Consider the following 18,226-nt stretch of genomic DNA (forward strand, 5'->3'; position numbering starts at 1 on the left):
AAGATTGGGACTGGGAGTTTGGAGGTGGTGCCCTGCAGTGTAATTCAGGGGTGGCTGGCTAGAGCACCTATCCTGTATAGCTGGGAGTGATTTACAGGAGCGAGGCAGTGAGTGCGCAGATCAGGAGAGGTAGTTCTCACAGCAAAGAAGTGTAAAAGGCACCCCAGATTGATGGGACATAGCTGTCCATTAGTCCAGATTGTACCCTGGGTATGTCACACAATATTTTTACAGTGGATACAGACCATGAAATATAAACATCATATAAAAGGTTAAATTACTGATGCTTACTAAATCAAAGTGTGACTTAAGGGCTCCCCTTTTGGGTAAAAGAGAGGGACGTGTGCATATGCCAGACAAAGTCTGGGAGAGGAGAGAGGGAAGGACGCAGAGCTGCAGCCAACCTCCCCCTTTCCCCAAGTTAACAGCTGGGCCCTTCTGCCCTCTGGGGGTGGTTAGCATGCCTTAGATTTGACCAGGCACAGTCGTGGCACTGTGCCTGACCAACCCCTAGCATTTCCTGCAGAGATAACAGCTCGTATTAACGCCTGCTGTGGGCCTTCTCCCTCTCAGTGAGGCAGAGGCACTAGTAGCACAACTCCTAACTAAGCTGTTCTGTCTGGGGTGCAATGCAGAGGCGCTAACTAAGCTGTACTGTCTGGGGTGCAATGCAGAGGCGCTAACTAAGCTGTACTGTCTGGGGTGCAATGCAGAGGCGCTAACTAAGCTGTTCTGTCTGGGGTGCAATGCAGAGGCGCTAACTAAGCTGTACTGTCTGGGGTGCAATGCAGAGGCGCTAACTAAGCTGTACTGTCTGGGGTGCAATGCAGAGGGGCTAACTAAGCTGTACTGTCTGGGGTGCAATGCAGAGGCGCTAACTAAGCTATACTGTCTGGGGTGCAATGCAGAGGGGCTAACTAAGCTATACTGTCTGGGGTGCAATGCAGAGGCGCTAACTAAGCTGTACTGTCTGGGGTGCAATGCAGAGGCGCTAACTAAGCTGTACTGTCTGGGGTGCAATGCAGAGGCGCTAACTAAGCTGTACTGTCTGGGGTGCAATGCAGAGGGGCTAACTAAGCTGTACTGTCTGGGGTGCAATGCAGAGGCGCTAACTAAGCTGTACTGTCTGGGGTGCAATGCAGAGGCGCTAACTAAGCTGTACTGTCTGGGGTGCAATGCAGAGGCGCTAACTAAGCTGTACTGTCTGGGGTGCAATGCAGAGGCGCTTGCTGTTCATGTGCATGACTGTTCCGAGCCCCAGTAGTTCGAAGCAGCTCGAGGACCATGCTTCCTCATTCAGGAAGATGCTGCACCATTCTTTCCCCCTTATCTACACCTCCTCCTGCAAGCGGTTAATGACTCAAACTCAGTGCAGGGCTTCCTAAGTAACTGTTTCCCTTTTGTGTTTTGCTGTGCAAGGAGATCTATCCTTTACCCTCACACCAAACAGAGTAGAAGGCTTTATGCTTAGAGAGCCCAGCTGTACAGCAGCTGCAACTGGGTCAGAGAATGTAGCTACAAAACCGTTCCAACGTACAGCATAGACAGGACCTTACTCGTGTGCCATAGGCTAAAGCCCTGCATGCTCCAAAAGGGCATTGTATTTGGGATTCCTGACTCAGTTATTACTATAATATACATGAGTCCTGAGCTAAATCTGGAGGCCTGTAGGAGTTTAAGGCAGTCGGGCAAGGATCTCTCTAGTAAAGCCCAGGTGTACTGTATGTATCAAAAAGTAGCACCATATACACAGCAGTAAAAACATCAGAAACTATGACTGACTTTTGCTTTTTTTGCCATTTCTTAGCATAACCCTAAACTTCCAACAGAACACTTCATTTGTGCTCTCAGGCGAACTACTAGCTTTATACATTGGAGAAACTAGTAGCCACAGTGAAAACTATCATATGGAGTCCCCTCATCCATTCTAATCTAAACTGCAACTAAGTAAACCTTTTATCACCCAAAAAGCCCCATTTGATTTAGTGAAATAATTGGAATGTTCTGATGCAGTGTATTTATATACCATCATCAAAACATAAATGTGCTCAGGAGTGTCTCGATATTCTCAAATCTTATTGAAAAATTATGTAAACTATGGACAATGTCCTTGGAACAGTTGATTGCACCAGCAACCTAATGCTCTGCACACGTTTGGGTTCTTTCCCAATACCAATGTCTAAAACAAGACTCAGTATACCTTGAGTTAAAAAAAATGACTCATCACATGTAGCCCTGGAGCTTCTCTGCAACCTTTTTGCTAATACTGAATTACCTGCTCATAAGTGCGACTCTTCTATTGTTTTCAAACAAAGCCAGCACATTCTTGTGTTTAAGCGGGAACAAGGGAGGGGGGTTGTACTTTAAGGCCACACTCTTCATCCACAGCCCATTGAGATGTCAGGGTGTGTGACCAATTAGCACTATTCTCTGTTAATAAGGTGGCAGTGACCTACAAAAAACATCCTTATGTGAAAGTTTCTCTAACTTACAGTGAGTACATTCATTTCTGCATGTTCGTTTAATTTTAAAATACGTGGGGCAGACTTTCAAATCAGAGGTCTCTGGGCACACAAATGCATGTATAATACTAAGCAGGCTCAATGCATGAGTACCAAGCTCACATGCACTTTTACTTGCCCATATTTGAAAGTCTAGTCCTGTATGCGTGCCTGTTGTTTATGCCCTACACTTAAAATAATACTTTAAATGGTCATAATGGAGAGCAATATCCAAATGTTAAAAAAAAAAATACACATAACCAGCCAAAACACTCGTTTGATACCAGCACCTCTAGTTTAAAAATTCACCAGATCATAGTCTTGGGCCCATGTGCGCTATTCACATCCACTTGCATTTTTTCTTTTCATCAAATAAGGCTTTTATATGCAGGAGATCTTTCTGGGCATCTTCTAGTCCCCATTCTCTGTCTAATTTACTTAGAATCTGTTGACAATTAGAAAAAAGATTTACTTTTTTTGCTACTTGTTTTAAACACACACTTTCTTCTCATCTGAAGATATCAGTGGTAAGATCTGTCTGAACTTGTGCCTATAACATGTTCTTCAAACATTAACACACTATTTCTGGCTTGCTTCACAAGTCATTACAATCACAGGATCTAGAACACTTCTGCTGAAAATAGCACCCCCAGTTTAAACCTTCCACCTTGCGTCCCCCCAACAAAAACCCCGCTTGGCTTATTTACTAAATGTAAGGTCAGCGCACTACCCTGGGGCAGAGAGACGGATTTAGAATTGCTCTTGTATATCACCCCCCCGCACTCCCATGTAAGCCGGCGGTATAAATTATACACTTTGGCCTTGGGCCAGAGGATGTGAAGCAGAGCAGCGCTGCACTTTGAACACCCTTTGCGGGCATTTAAATCCAGAGGGTTGGCAAAGGAAGGGCCAATAAGCTTGTAGTTGCTATTGGTCAAAAGCTACATGGGGGAGCAGGGGGCCCAGAATGGATGGGGTAGGTTTAGATACCACATACTAACAAAACATCATTACTAGGTTAGAGGGGATTGTAATGAAAGGCTCTGGAGGCAACAGTTTAAGTACTCTAAGAAAGACAGATGAGAGACACTTTAAAAACCACTACCAGAGTCGTTTAGCAAAGAGCTTACATGGCAAAGGACATGCTTTGATGCAGAATCCAGGTACGTTGAGTTGGAAACTGACCAGCAGACTAATAAATTTTGGGAAACCTGCTGGTGCTGTGCTGCATAGGAGAGTCTGGGCTGCTAGGAATGAGGCCCAAGCTGCTAGAAATTGGCTTGATGAGGATGAGACTCTTCCCCGCAGTAAATCTCAACTGCCCCCCACACCATATTCCTGCTCCTCTTCCCCACCCAGCCCTCCGGCTGTGTCCCACATCACTCTAGGACCAGGCTCTGATCAGCACCCTTACTTCACCCGGAGCAGGGGGAGCCCAGTCATAGCAGGGTACAGGGATTTTTCTGGCATGGACATCTGAGTGGTCACTTGCTGAAGAGGTGGCTGGGAGCTGAGAGCAGATGCACAGGGAGGTACCCCACTTGACAGTCACAGCTAGGATTGGGGAGGTCTAGCAAGATGGGAGGTTATTTTCATGAGGACAGGATGTGGACCAAAAATGGGGCTAGGCAAGAGGTCAGTGACGGCCAAGAGACTGAGCAGGAATTTGCTCTGCTGTAGTGTTAAATTTACCTATTGGTTTTCATAAAGTGATATCCATACCAATGACAATAAACTCTGCCCAGCTCCTCAATGGCATATAGGCTCTTAACTCCCATTGTTTTCAATGGAAGGTAGGTGACTAAATAACTTTGTGGCTCTGGGCCTCTGATTCTATGTTATCTAGCACACTGAATTCCAAACAGTTCCAGAATCTCCAGGGAAATGGGTTGGTTGTGACAGCTGTTTAACAGTCACTTAACAACATTTCCAAACACTTTGGGACAGGAAGCATAGAACACAGTATCCTTCTGCAACTGCAGGGAGAATTTAAATTCACTTTTATGAAAAGTGGTGGCAGGGAACAAGGTGTGTTTAGAATCTTAACTCTATGGCTGAGTTCAAAGATACTATAAATATATGACATTTATCCCCACGTGAGGTATTGGTTCTATACTGACTCAGACAATCTCTGAATTACCAGTAGCCACTCTCTCTGACATTTTCGTGGAGGTCTCCCAATCAAGCACTGACAAAACTAGACCGTGCTTAGCTTGAAAAGTCAAACATCAGTGCCTGATGTGGTTAGTTTACATTAACTGCATAAACAGGAATAACAGGAGGTCTTACTTCATCATAATATTTTGCTATGTATTTGTAGATTTCAGTCAAGGCCACTTCCTCATTAAATTCATTTTCATGTTTCTAAAAAAGAAGAGAGATCTGATGAGACAGTTTTGCTTTTTAAAAAGTAACAAAAAGTTAGTAAAGTGTCTGCTTATTAATGATACCTTAGATTCCTGAGTTAAAAATTCTTCTACCTCTGAGGGCAATAGAGGCAAATCCCTGATTGCTTTATAGTAAGCTTTCACCTCCTCCTTGTAGAGTGGAATATCCTTAGCATAGAGAAGTTTATTTGTTGGTGCGTCCTTAAAAAGAAAACATATTATGAAGACTAGTAAATTTTAACAGCACAAATTTGCCCAAACTTCTGCATCCACGGAGTGGATTTACTGTATTTTCTGTTAGCACGTGATGACCACTTCTGGTTGCAGGGTGGTCGCGTGCTAAGAGAGTCAAGCAAAATTGAATTTCATGACAGTCACTGTAGAACTATTTCTACTGGGCTCAGGAGTACTAATTACTATATTTTCCCCCGCTTGTGAGAGCTGAACCAACTCTCTTGAGACTGAAATTCTATTTATGTATAGAATGTGGGCAGCCGCTGTGTGAGTTTCCCTTACATTAACCTGCCAGTGGACCTAGCCCTGCCTTGCAGTGGGCTCCTCTCTAAGGATGAGAGGACAGTTTAATATTACTGAAAGAGCAGGGAGATTATGTGAATCTGGTGCTTAGAAGAATGAGTTAATACATGGGTGAGATTCAGGCAGAGGCAAATGGATTGTCACCTTGGCTTTAAGAGTCTAAAGCGATACTGACCTACAAGCCAGCCCAGCTATTCCAATTCTAATCTTCTGTGAGGAATGACCCTCAAAATATAAGAGATTTTTGATAAGAGCTAAAGCCCCTCTTTGAACCTAAGATTTCAGAAGCTACGAGCTAGTGCCCTCAGATTTCAGAAATAGTTTACTTATTTTAAATTATGGGGAGTAAACTATGTGTATGCTTATAATTAACTTTTTAAATATCCTGGCACTCCTATTAGTGTCTTAAAATAAAAATAAATAAATATGTTTATTTGACAAGTGACTGAAGAATATTTTAATCTAAAGCTTAGAAAAGTCGTGCAAAATCATGAAATAATATTTGTTGTCTTTTTAAGAACTAAAAAACTCTTAAATGCACAGATATTACGTATAGCAAGTTTCAGCTTGATTTTTTTTAAATGGCTAATATAAGCCATTGTATCAGCAATGGTTTCTAATGATGGTTAGACCAGGGAGCATAAATCTAACAATAGGAGGGTTTTAACATGCAGGCCACAGCGGTTTGGAGTTTTCCATCCAGTTATTAGTCAATTTAGCTTGAGTTTCAAGAACTCTAAAATCCTATTATCAAATAACTGGGTTTTTTTTTTTTAAATCTTGCTTTCTTCAATATCCACCTATTTAGGATGAGCAAACTGGTACAGATCAAACAGGAAATAACTCAATTTTTGTCTGAAACTTTTTTGAGGCTCAAAATTGTATAGTTAACATTTTAAAAAATCATTTTGTTTAACCCTGTATTTCTGGTTTAAGCCAGAAGGGGAAATAGCAGAAAAAATGTCTACTGAAGTTTTTTTGAGCAGGTCAACCAAAAAGTTCTGAAAATTTTGTAAGAAAGGCTCTACTTGTGAGATTTCCAAACTGATTTCTCCATCAAAGAAGTTTGGATATGTTCAGATAAGCAGCCAACATTGTGCAAAAGGAACTGCATCACATCTCCAATGTTTTTCAAGTTTACCTATTATTATTCTGGATAGCAGCTTATCAGCAGTCTTTGCTGCATGCCTCATTAATGTATGGCAGAAAAATCTGGAGTTCTGGTTTAATAATTTTAACATCTCTAAAAACGTTTGATTAATCACAGATGCAACTTTGACCAAATAATGTGGAACTTTTCCCCCTCTTCATCATACTCTTTTAGAATGGCAGGATGGAAAAGAACATAGAAAATGCATGAGGAAATTTAGACTAGATATGACAATTCCTAGTTAAATTCTCTCTTAGCTTCATCTCTGGATCATTCAATTTCTTATTTTCCTATGAGATAGAGTAACAAAGGATGAAATAGGAGTTTTATCACTGACTTTCACTTTAGCCAGGATTTCATCCAAAAAGCATTACATAATTAAAAGTAACCTTATTCAGTCTTGAAACAGCAAAAAAATATGAAGGCCAAGCATTACCTTTCCCAGCTGCTGTTCTGTTAGAGAAAAGGCATCCATGAAAGCTTGTGCAATTACTGACAAACAGCCATCTATATGTGGTGTCTTCTTAATATCAAAGACAAACTGAGGGTTCTTCAATATATTCACCCAGAAGCGAAGAGGAAGACTAATCAGAGAAAGGACAAGCACTTTAAATTCAGCAGCTCAAGTCAGATGACTTATTCAGTATTGGAATTCATTACACCATGCAGACAGGCACAATTCTGAGTTGCTCATTCATGCAGTAATGAACATTAGTGAATTCCACAAAGCTACCAGACCAGTCAAATCCATGCTCGAGCTTCAGCCAGCACCATTTAATGTTCAAATCACTCTGTGGATTTGTAAAGACTTCCTTTGGGTGAGAAAATCAGTGTAAATCAGAGAAAATCAAATTTCTAGACGCTATCATGCCGTATATCAGAATCTAACTGATATATTAGAGCTCCAGACAGATAACTTGGATCCAGGTAGCCACACCACAAAAGTTAGTGGGCAATGCTCAATTTTAAGTGATACATTTTTCACAAACAGAAACAAGGCAAGATTGTTTCCGAGTCTTGAGTACTTAGTCACAGCAGAACACCTACACACGTTATATAACAAGGTATGGTTACAAGTACCCTGTTCCAATTTCACATAAGTATTCTGAGAAAGCACACACACACACACACATATATACAAACAAACCTGTTGGTTTTCCATATATGGACCACATCAGGATCTGTAATTTTTTTACTTTCAGCCTGAGCATCCAAAAAGTCAAAAAAGTATTTGATGGCAACTGGGGCTTTATTGTTGGGTAAACTCCAAATGCTTTTAAAGAGGTTTTCAACAACTAAATGAATTGCAACCTGAAAAGCAAGAAAATGAGCAGTCCTGTTATTACAGGTGAAAAGCATAAACTTTCTCAAGATGGACGGGGAAGGGGAGTTGAAACACAATCCAAGTGAAACATACACAGAAATGAAGGCCAGGGGTTGATGTGTGCGCTTGCATGCATGCTCATGCACACTATATAGGGTATGAGTAAAATTGACTCAACAGGTGTGGACAGAATCACAAATAAAAAAGAAACTGGAGACCTATCACCATCAGCTGTCATAACAGCTCACCAGCTAAGCTACATTGTTTTGTCAACAGGGAGAATTGTGGTAAATGTAAAGATGAACTCTGTATGGGAGGAGGAACTGTCTTGAGCCATTTCCTGCTTCTTTAGATAACATCACGCAATCTTAACTAAAAGTATATTTTTTCTACCTTTTTCAAAGAAGATCAGGAATACAACAGGTGCTCACTTTATTCTTTTTTGGGAGGGGAGGATCATATCAAGATTTCTAGAGGACCTGATTAATGATGTCACATGAGAATGTAAGCCAAGCTGCTGTTCTTCCTCCCTGGTGCACAACTGAGAGAAGAGGTGTTGCTGAGTCTTAAGATTCAGCTTTGGGCGATAATCAGAGACCTTGAAAAGGTCCTCCATTAAAGAGAGGAATTGAGGATTAGCTATTTTTAATGCAAAACAAACAAAACAAAAAACAAAAGCCAGAGGTGGTAGAAGGGCAAGGCAGGTTAACAAAAAACACATGGACACTATTCATACAATATTATTAAGAAGGAGGAAATGGAAAAAAACCAAACAACATTATGAAAGCCAAAAGTATAACTGGTTTCAGAGTAACAGCCATGTTACTCTGTATTCGCAAAAAGAATACATCTCATGAAGTGAGCTGTAGCTCACGAAAGCTTATGCTCAAATGAATTGGTTAGTCTCTAAGGTGCCAAAAGTATAACTGGGTTAAAAAAAGAATTAGACAAGTTCAGAGGATGGGTCTATCAATGACTATAAGCCAAGATGGTCAGGGACACAATCCCATGGTCTGGTACCATGCTCAGAAGCTGGGACCAGAGCTTATCTAAACATGTCCAACACAATGACATTTCCTGTAGCCCATGGCACATATAGATAGGGTTTGAGTGTGATATTTTCAAAGCACTGTCTTATTCTAATGCTGACACTGGATGCAGTACACTATTATAAAGTAGGAGATGATTAATTTACTTAAAAGACTACTTCTGTTTTGTTGTTTCTCAGCCTCTAAACTGATCTTTTCCACAGCAGCCAGATTCTAGGTCAGTTTGCTAGCACTGGATGTTACTAGGCAGCTGGGGAATTGCAGAGGCAGGATTAATTTTTGTGGATCTTGGTCTTCATTCTCTTTGAAAAGCACCCTGGAACATTCTGGGAGCTTCCATGACAATAATCTTAGATTGCTAGATTTAAGGCCACGCGGGCCTTAAGGATCATCTAGTCTGACGACCTGAATAACACAGAATTTTATCCAGTAAGGGAATTGGTAATAATATTTTTAAACGATATGCTGTTGCTAAGAGCTTTTACATTTATATTCTTGGCTTCATTAGAAATAACTCACTCGAATTTAGTGAGGGTATTTTTTTTTTTTGGTAGTGATGGTGGAGATTGTTTCTAAAACTGTGCACTATATGAATTAGATCCCTAAATTATAAAAGTTATGACCTAAGTTTTCAACAGTAACATGTATTTTCAAAAATAATAGTGGGTGCTCAGCATTTTCTGAAAAGTAGGCCCTGTCAGGGTATCTCAAGTTGGGCACCCAAAGTCTCTAATCATTCTGGAACATAGTCTATCCATCCAAAAGGTGAAATCCTGGCTCTATGGACGTCAACAGTAAAGCTCACATTAACTCCAACAGGGCCAGGTTTCACCCAGAATGTTTATAAACACTAACCTCTCCTTTGCCTGTACAACAAGTAGGAAACCCCATCTCCCCCAGTAACTACAATCTTATCCTCAAAAGGCAAGGAGGTAACAATTGTGCTGAGACGGGAGAATTCATTACTAGATCCCTAACTTAGGGCTCCACTTTGCCAATCTGTAACATACAGTTATTTTTGTGAAAGATAAAAATCTGTAACTAGTAGTGATTTTACAGTTTAATGTTGTGTCATACACATACATCAGGTTTGCATAATTTCCACACCAATTTCTGCTAAGTCAAACATACCGCCCAACCTACCCCAAAATGAATCCTGAACTATTACCTTGGTAGACAGCAGCTTTGTCAGATACATTTCTTTCACTTCAAATTTTTGCTTTCCTTTGTGCATTGCTCCCTGTGGCTCTTCAGAGTCAGGTAAAATCTACAGGCAGTGGAGGATAGATGTCATCCTGATATAATCATTCAATGTTAAATAAATGAACAATTAAATGGCTGGTTTATTTAACTCACCAAATGACAGTGTTCGTTCGAGTATTCCACATCTAAGCCATAGGAGAAAGGAGAAAGAGTGTGAACTGGTGTCAGTTAAATGCACCGCAGCAATGGGCACCTTTATTTCGGACTAGACTGTGAGTTGGGCTATGTGCCCATGCAAGGGAGCAAGAACCTCACTGTACATTCCTAGGCAGGCTACCAGACCTTAGGTCAGAGTTCACAGGTCCTCTGTTTTACTTGCTCCCTCTACATAGGTGGGCAGGGTGGGGTTGAGGAAAAGGGCAGAGCCATGATTCCAATTGCCCCTCCATTCTCTGGCCAGCAAACTGAGCCGGAACAGGGTTATCATAATTTGTTGTTGGCAGCAGCTTGACCAGTGGTGCTTGACACCTAACGTGTATCTTGTAATTACTGGTGTGTTATTGAAACAGCTGAGTAAAAAGTTCTAGGTTTACAAAGTGAATAATGGAGCTGACTTGAAGTTCTGTCATTAACTGCTTATTACTATAGTTCATACAATTGTTCATAAGTTTCCTGTGCACAGTTTATATACTCATTAGCCAACAGCTGTGATGTTTATGCTTCTTTGCCTTGCCATCTTGCCTCTCAGTTTCTGCATCTTTACGCATTCTATTACTTTAGACTGTACGTTTTCTATGTCTTTCTTTTATTTTTTTTGACCTCTTCCTCCCAATGCTCTGTGGAGGTGTTGCCTGTCACAGGCTCAGAGCAAGATTTAAATAGTTGTCCCTGTTCTCAGTTACAGTTCAATGTCATGTTTTTGACATTGTTTCTATGAGATACAAACTACTATGAATGCAAATCTCTACAACTTTATTACAGTCTTCACATAAAAATAAAATAATTCTCAGTTTGTTTGTTACCTGGTGTGAAATTAGTTTTCTTTTTAAAGACTTTTATAGTTGTTCCATTTGAAATCTGAAAGCAAAAACAAGTATCTCTTACTAAAATATACGTGTCCATAATTAATGAAGCCTTAGGTTTCATGTCCTCATCCCTATGATGCATCTCAAATCATACAAAATGTGAGTTATGCCAGCATTATCCATTCTCAACATAGCACACATGATTCTCACTAAGCATTTAGGCCCAGGTCCTCAAAGGCGTTTTGGCATCTAACTCTCATTGATTTCATTACCTTTGAGGATCTGGGCTGTAAAGCCTTCTTTTCAGAGACGCTGAGCAGCTGCAACTGCCACAGACTTTACCTGAAGTTATAGAAATTCAGCACCTCTGAAAAAATCAGCAGCTTAAGGCTTTCCTTCTTCTCAGATTTTGCTGGTTTATTTATGCTCTGCATAGATCTCCTTAGGTTTCATTAATCATTCCCCGGCACTGTTTTGTGCTCTCCCTTCACATTCCTATTTCTATGGATTCCCTCCAGGACTGGTACAAGAATGATGTGTGACCCCCTAGCCTGGCCTCCCACCCAATCCCTTCCCATATGGGGATGGTGCTGTGGAGGCATATAATGCCTTCTATCACTTTTTTGCTAGGGAGGGTGAGATCTGCATTTTGAGGGGATGCAGCTGACCTGGCCTCAAGTTTCTAATAGTTATTTCCAGTCTTCAATTTCCAAAGCGATAAAGATCAAACTTCTGTACTGTAGATTTCTGCATTTCAGTTTTCTAGGCTTAAGGTACCTAGGCAGGTGGCTTGAGACTTCTAGGAAAATCCTCATCCTCCCTCCACGTATAAACTCCACTGTTAAGGTAGTAAAACTTCCCTTAAAAAGAAACTGGTGAGTCATACTGTTACTGTCAAAGAACGGATCTAAAGCTAATCCTGCATAGTGCTGAGTGTAGTCAGTTGTTGAATCCTGTGTTTTGCCAAGTGCTAGCACACGCTGCTCTATAATTACAAAAACAACTGGCCAATCCTACGAAGGGATCTCTGCCAAAATAATTTAAATGTCTTTTAAAACCTTGGCAGCCAGCCCACCGCTGGGAACCAGCATGAGCATTAAGATACTCTGTAGAAAGCTATGTCTTGTGCCAAAGAAATCTTGCCCTTACACTTGCTCCTGGGAGGCAGATACGGAATATTTTATACATATATTTATAAAGAAAAAGTTTAATTTGATAATGCAGTGTTTCACAGCTCATCCAGCGCTGCAGGAATGTTTCAGCATATGGTACTTTAAGACCACTCAAAAGATGGGCAGATTCGCTAGGGCTAGACTGGTTTCAGAGTAACAGCCGTGTTAGTCTGTCTTTGCAAAAAGAAAAGGAGTACTTGTGGCACCTTAGAGACTAACCAATTTATTTGAGCATGAGCTTTCGTGAGCTACAGCTCACTTCATCGGAGCTGTAGCTCACGAAAGCTCATGCTCAAATAAATTGGTTAGTCTCTAAGGTGCCACAAGTACTCCTTTTCTTAGGGCTAGACTGTGATTTGGACCATGCACCAACACAAGAGAGAGAGGGAGGGAGAGTCCCTCTTACATCTCTGTGTGGGCTACCTGGACCATGGATCTGGGTACATAGGACTAGACACCTGTTTCCTACTTCCCTGGAATGGAGGAGCATGGAATAAGCAAAGCCTTGGTTCTACCCCCTCACACTCTGGCCAGCACAGAAGACAGATTAATGCTGATGTACGCCAGCTACCAACCAGGGCGAGAGGAACAGGGAGGGAATTGTGGTTCCCTATAGAAAATGATGTCACGGGTGCAGTGCAGCTCTGCACCACCCCTACAATGGGTCATGTCTTTGTGACAAAAGCTAGCCCTTAGCATCTAATGGAATAAAAGTGTTTCTCTTCTATTGTCATTGTGACCACCATTGACCAATCCGCCATTTCTTCCTCCACAATATATAAACAATGAGGCCCTTCTTTTCTGTCGTGATGCTTCAATTGCTTGTTCGTGTCCTAATCGTTTCCACAGGCAGTTGAAATGCTATTAATTTCTGAGATGTACAGCTTCGGGGGGAGACGCTCATGTCTGTGCAGCATGGGGCATGAGCATTTCAGAACAGCTGAAGAGGCAGCGGTCTGCCTTTGCCTGTGCCTCTCCTCCGGCCCTCCAGGTCCCTTATCCTCCACAGAAAACTGGTTTTTGAATAAGAAATCACTAGATCTCATGTCCGATTCAAATTTCTTCAGCTTTGTGCCCCTAGAATTCACGGGTGACTCTGAAGCCTGGGAAATTTAAATTTTATGACTGGAGAACAGTGGTGTAAGCTGTTTCTTAGCTCTGTATTTGCTTGGGGAGCAAGCAAGTAACCTCTTGTCATGGTCTCTTTGTTAAGGCTCTTGTCTGCTTTTAGGAGAAAGTGCTGGGGATCCTGTAAAAAGCACACGAGTGCCTCCACTGAGTGTGTAGGCCCTGACGTGCCATCCAGGAGTAGTGTAGTGAAAGGAGCATACACTTCCTGGAGGTGAGCTTCTTTTTACTTTGTTTTTTCTAGTAAGAAAAAGCCAATAAAGCCCTAAGAAATTAAAAGCTAAAGCTCTATATTAACGCAATGTTAGGGTCGCTTGCTTTAAAATTTAAAAGAAAAAAAATTAGGCAATGCAAAAATTGAGAGCCTAAGTTTTCAAAAATGATCAGTATTTTTGGGTGCCTCTGATTTTGGACATTGAACCTCAGACACTTTAATTATTACTATTCACTGGACTGCACTACCAAATACAGCATACCTGAGCTATCTAACCCTGGGTGATACCCTAACAAACAAGCCTCTCCACAAGTAACATGAAATAGCATGTGACTCAACAGTATGAACATTCCATAAATATTGTATGGGATAAAAATTGTCTAGGTGTCCGCATAAGGTGCTCAGTGTACAGAGCTTTCCCCATCTTGGTGAATGTTTAGACTTCTAATCAATCAAGATATTTCTGGGCAGTTAGTACTTGGGGGTTGGGAGAAATAGGGTCCTAATTCGATTGCACTATTTTTGTTCCTACCTCATAGTGACCTATGGTGTTTAGCTTTGTTATCCCATCTTCCAGAATCACAGAGGAACCATCTATATCTAACAGTTCTTTTTGCTGTGCACCAGACTGAAGTTCTGTAAAACAATGATATTGAAAAAACAATTACACACTAAACCTGGTCCCATAAAGCAAAATACGGCATAGTTATTTTATTATTTTTGGACTAATGGTCCCAATCCGAGTTCTACTAACCACTGTCCACGTGCTAGTTTCCATGAGCATGACTTGCATGCCTGCCTGTAGAAACTCTTTGTACACGTAAGACTATCACCTTATCCTACTCAAGCCACAATCCAGACAGGTGCTTTCAACTAATCAAGCCCAAATGGATGCTTCATGAGTGTTTTATGGAATTGTTTCTAAAACTGGATGAACAAGATTAGTTTACTTTTGTGCAGTTTATATAGTCATGTCAGATAAAGATTCAGTGGTCTTAAGGGCAAGCAGTTTGCCATTTGCCTTTGTAACTATCCCACTCCTCATCCCCTTGGCAGTCTTATACAGTCATTTGAGTTCTCTTAGTGGCTGCCTGCTTAGGGTAATAAAGGAAAACAGTAATGTCCTGGGGAAAGAAAGAGCCTAGTTTTGAGTGCAGTTGGGAATATTTTTGTTATTGCGATATCCTGTGCACCAGAATTAATGCTGTTCTGCTGCACAAGTGTCCCTGTCATTGTTACTGTGTTTATACTAAGGGGAAAAGGGGTGTTTTTAACACACGTTAGCTAATGTTTGTTCAAATCTTAGTGCAGGTAAAGGCAGTTGTAGTTTTAACACATTAACTTCTAAGAATGAAACTTTGGGGGCAAGGGGGTTACAGCCTTACTAGCTGTATGAATTCCCCAGAATGTAATATGACAAAGCAGCATTAACTAACAGTAGCCAAAGTCAGTGATAGGATCTACCAAGTAGGAAACTTCACAGAAACAGCAGCAAACATAAGAGGATAATGGAAATAACACACAGTGCCACTCTCTTACCAAGACCAATTTCACTGAGCTGAAGACCATAAAGAGAGCCATTCTTGTTTAGAAATGCTTGAAAGATCTTCTCTTTGGTTTGCTCTATGGTATCACAATCCAGAACTTTAACTTGCATATCAAGACAGGTATCTGTACTCTCATTTTCTGGGATTTTTTCAAAGAAGACATTCAGTGCCTGCAAGAATACAAATGTTATTCAAATCTACAGAGAATGAGACGGGCTTCACAGTATCAAACACTGTATATCGAGCTAGACACACTACAGTAGGCTTTTCAGTTATCCACCTATTTAAACTATTTTTCCAATCAAAAAGTTTGTCTGGTGGAGTTAAACAATGCATCACATAGATCTAATTAATTCTTAGTGTTCGAAGGATCACTGCCATGCACCTGTATATTTTCAAATATGCATTTTTTCCCTTCTATATTTGTACAAACATATTTATTGAGTTACCGCTGAAGATCAGAAGAAAGTAGACATCCTAAAATATGCATTTGTTTTATATAAGTGGGATTCCTAGAAAATGAAGTTGCAAGTGGATAAAGGTTTGAGAAGGTCACTCATTTAGCAAGCAGCCATGATATGCATTGTTTTTTCTTAAAATTGTTAAAATACACGTAAGCACCAGCTGTTGTTATTGATGAGCACAGAAAATCACAAGAAACATTTCCTATGGAAATCTGCATCCATCAGAATCCAACCATTTCTCCACAGGGAGAGAAGTCACTGTGCAGGGAGGTGAGGGGGGTAAAAGAACGTGTGTGGCGTCAGATATACATGAAGTGGTCCACTGGCATATAGGTCTTGTATGAGGAGGTTGACATAGCTCATAATCAGATGTGGCTGGTAGCCACCTTGTTTACTAGACTATACACAGAGTGGGGTCAGCCAACTAGTAGGCCACATCCACGGACCACACAGATTTACTGCCTGAAATTTACTGCTAGCAACGGCCAATGAGAACAGGAGGGAGAGGGAGATGAGTATGGATGCATGACTAGGTTTTTATTTTGAGGCAGTGATAAAGCTTTGCTAATACTGCAATTTTCTTATAGCAGAGGTAACTTTGCTCTGTTCATCTCAGTGTGTGTGAATAAAGGGGTTCTGATCGAATCTGTTCTATATGTGACTGTAACAAATGTTGTTTTAAAAGTCAGCCACTGAATGCAAGCCACAGAGGAAAAACTAATGTAATAACTCTCTACATTTAAGCAGTTGAACACCTATGTTATAATAAACCCTAACTGAAACATGAGGATCGTGGGTGTGACTTACTAGAGGAAAGACTGTTAAAAGAGGAAGCAACCAAAAATGTCATTTTTTTCCTTTCTGCTCTCATGAGAAGTAAAGACGAGTTAGCCTCAGGTCATTGTGTGGGCCTGTTTTCTCTCTCAGATTTAGAAATATTAATAATTATAATAGATGAGTGGTGCTTTCTATTTTTTTTTTATCAGCCATGAGTGGAAAATACTACATTGTGGTGAGGAAAGAAAAGGAAAGAACGAAAGAGACATTAATTAACTTCCCTGTTTCTATAAAAACAGATGGAGTATTAAAAACAAGATTGCAAAACTGCAAACATCAGGATTTAATGAACAATACAATGTAATTTGAGTAACTGAGAATGACTTAATCAGGACATAGAGATGTTTAATTACCAGGGTAATGAGTCTACTGAAAGGACAAACTGAGTGGAAGGGGAGGAGATGTGGAAATAGTGAGGGCGGACATCGCGCCTGAAGAAAGAAATGAATACTGGCTGAGATTTGATGCAGAAAAACCAGTAAAAGGAAGTATAAGTGACTTACACTTGGGGTCTGATCCACAATTCTCTGATGCTGATGGAGGTCTCCCTGTCAACTTCAAAAGGCTTTGTATCATAACATCCAAAGAATAGAATAATAGAATAATTTGGACAAAACTGGCTTAATATTTTATCTAGGGCCTGATCCAAGGTCATTGAAGTCTATGGGAAAACTCCCTCTGACTTCAATAGCCTTTGGATCAAGCCTCTAGTTCAGTGGTTCTCAAACGTATTTGATCGGCACCCCCCCACCCTTTGTATCTGTAGTCGTTTGTGGGGCCCTCCTAGCCCCAAGTACATATTCTACCACCCAGCTCTGAAGGCAGCACTGCAGCGGCACAGAAGTAATGGTGGCAATGTGAAAAGGGATATTCGTCCATATCACTTTTCACAGCAGACTCAGTGCCCCGTTGGCACCCTTACTTCTGTGCTGGTCCCTGGGGCTGACAGCCGGAGCCCCGCCGCCTCCAGGTGAGGGATTGGGGGCTGTGTGGAAGGAGAGCCCAAGCTCAGGTGGCAGGGCTTTACCTCCGCCTACTGGGTGTGACGGCCCTTCTGCACGAGCCCCAGCCACCCAGAGCTCTTAAAACAAAAAGGCACACAGCTTGCCCCTCCCTTGACACATTCCCATGTGGCTCTAGTTCACTCCTCCACTAGTAGCCGGATTCCAAACAAAACACTTTCAAGGGTGCTTACTGAGTCTTAAATTGAAGGTTTAAAATGAAGCTGATTCCTCTTCAACTTCTTGCAAACATGTTTTATTGTTTAGGTGATTTTCCTATTATAGCATTTGCCCCACAATATAATAGAAACTTCCCCATTTCAATTTAAAACTCTCTTGCTTTTGGGCTAATAAGAAAAGTTCTGTTTCCTCTGTCGAGTCTCCTTTCCTGCACATATATTCCCACACAAATAGCTCCATGGAAGGTGCTGTGAAACCTCTTCATATGTTAACATGCCAGAAATTTGAGGCCTACCTCCATTTCGACACTACCCACCAAACAAACAACAACAATTTGCATTCTTTATAATACGCAATGAAATAAGGCAGCGAAGACACATAGCAGTGTGTGTCTTGATCTAAACTCACCCAGGACATTGCCCTTCCTCTAGGATTAGCTTGGTTAAGGCAGAATGTGAAATAAAAAGACCTGGCAATGGCATAGAGCCTTTAGGTTGCTAGGTCAAG

At 41.1% G+C, this 18,226-nt stretch overlaps 1 protein-coding gene across 1 annotated transcript in view; it reads right to left on the reverse strand.

The window, feature by feature from the left end:
* Positions 1–374: 374 nt before the first annotated feature.
* Positions 375–18,226, reverse strand: part of PLXNC1 (plexin C1) — a 93,998-nt gene continuing 76,146 nt past the window's right edge. Inside the window, exons 22-31 of the mRNA XM_073327529.1 lie at positions 15,230–15,407; positions 14,223–14,326; positions 11,174–11,228; positions 10,305–10,336; positions 10,117–10,215; positions 7,723–7,886; positions 7,012–7,159; positions 4,952–5,089; positions 4,791–4,865; positions 375–2,946 (exon numbers count right to left, since the gene is read on the reverse strand). Coding sequence (XP_073183630.1) covers positions 2,842–2,946; positions 4,791–4,865; positions 4,952–5,089; positions 7,012–7,159; positions 7,723–7,886; positions 10,117–10,215; positions 10,305–10,336; positions 11,174–11,228; positions 14,223–14,326; positions 15,230–15,407 — 1,098 coding nt within the window. The 3' untranslated portion in view covers positions 375–2,841. The remainder of the gene's footprint in view (positions 2,947–4,790; positions 4,866–4,951; positions 5,090–7,011; positions 7,160–7,722; positions 7,887–10,116; positions 10,216–10,304; positions 10,337–11,173; positions 11,229–14,222; positions 14,327–15,229; positions 15,408–18,226) is intronic.

Source organism: Lepidochelys kempii, chromosome 1 (genome assembly GCF_965140265.1).
Source record: "Lepidochelys kempii isolate rLepKem1 chromosome 1, rLepKem1.hap2, whole genome shotgun sequence".
Classification (NCBI taxonomy): Eukaryota; Metazoa; Chordata; order Testudines; family Cheloniidae; genus Lepidochelys; species Lepidochelys kempii.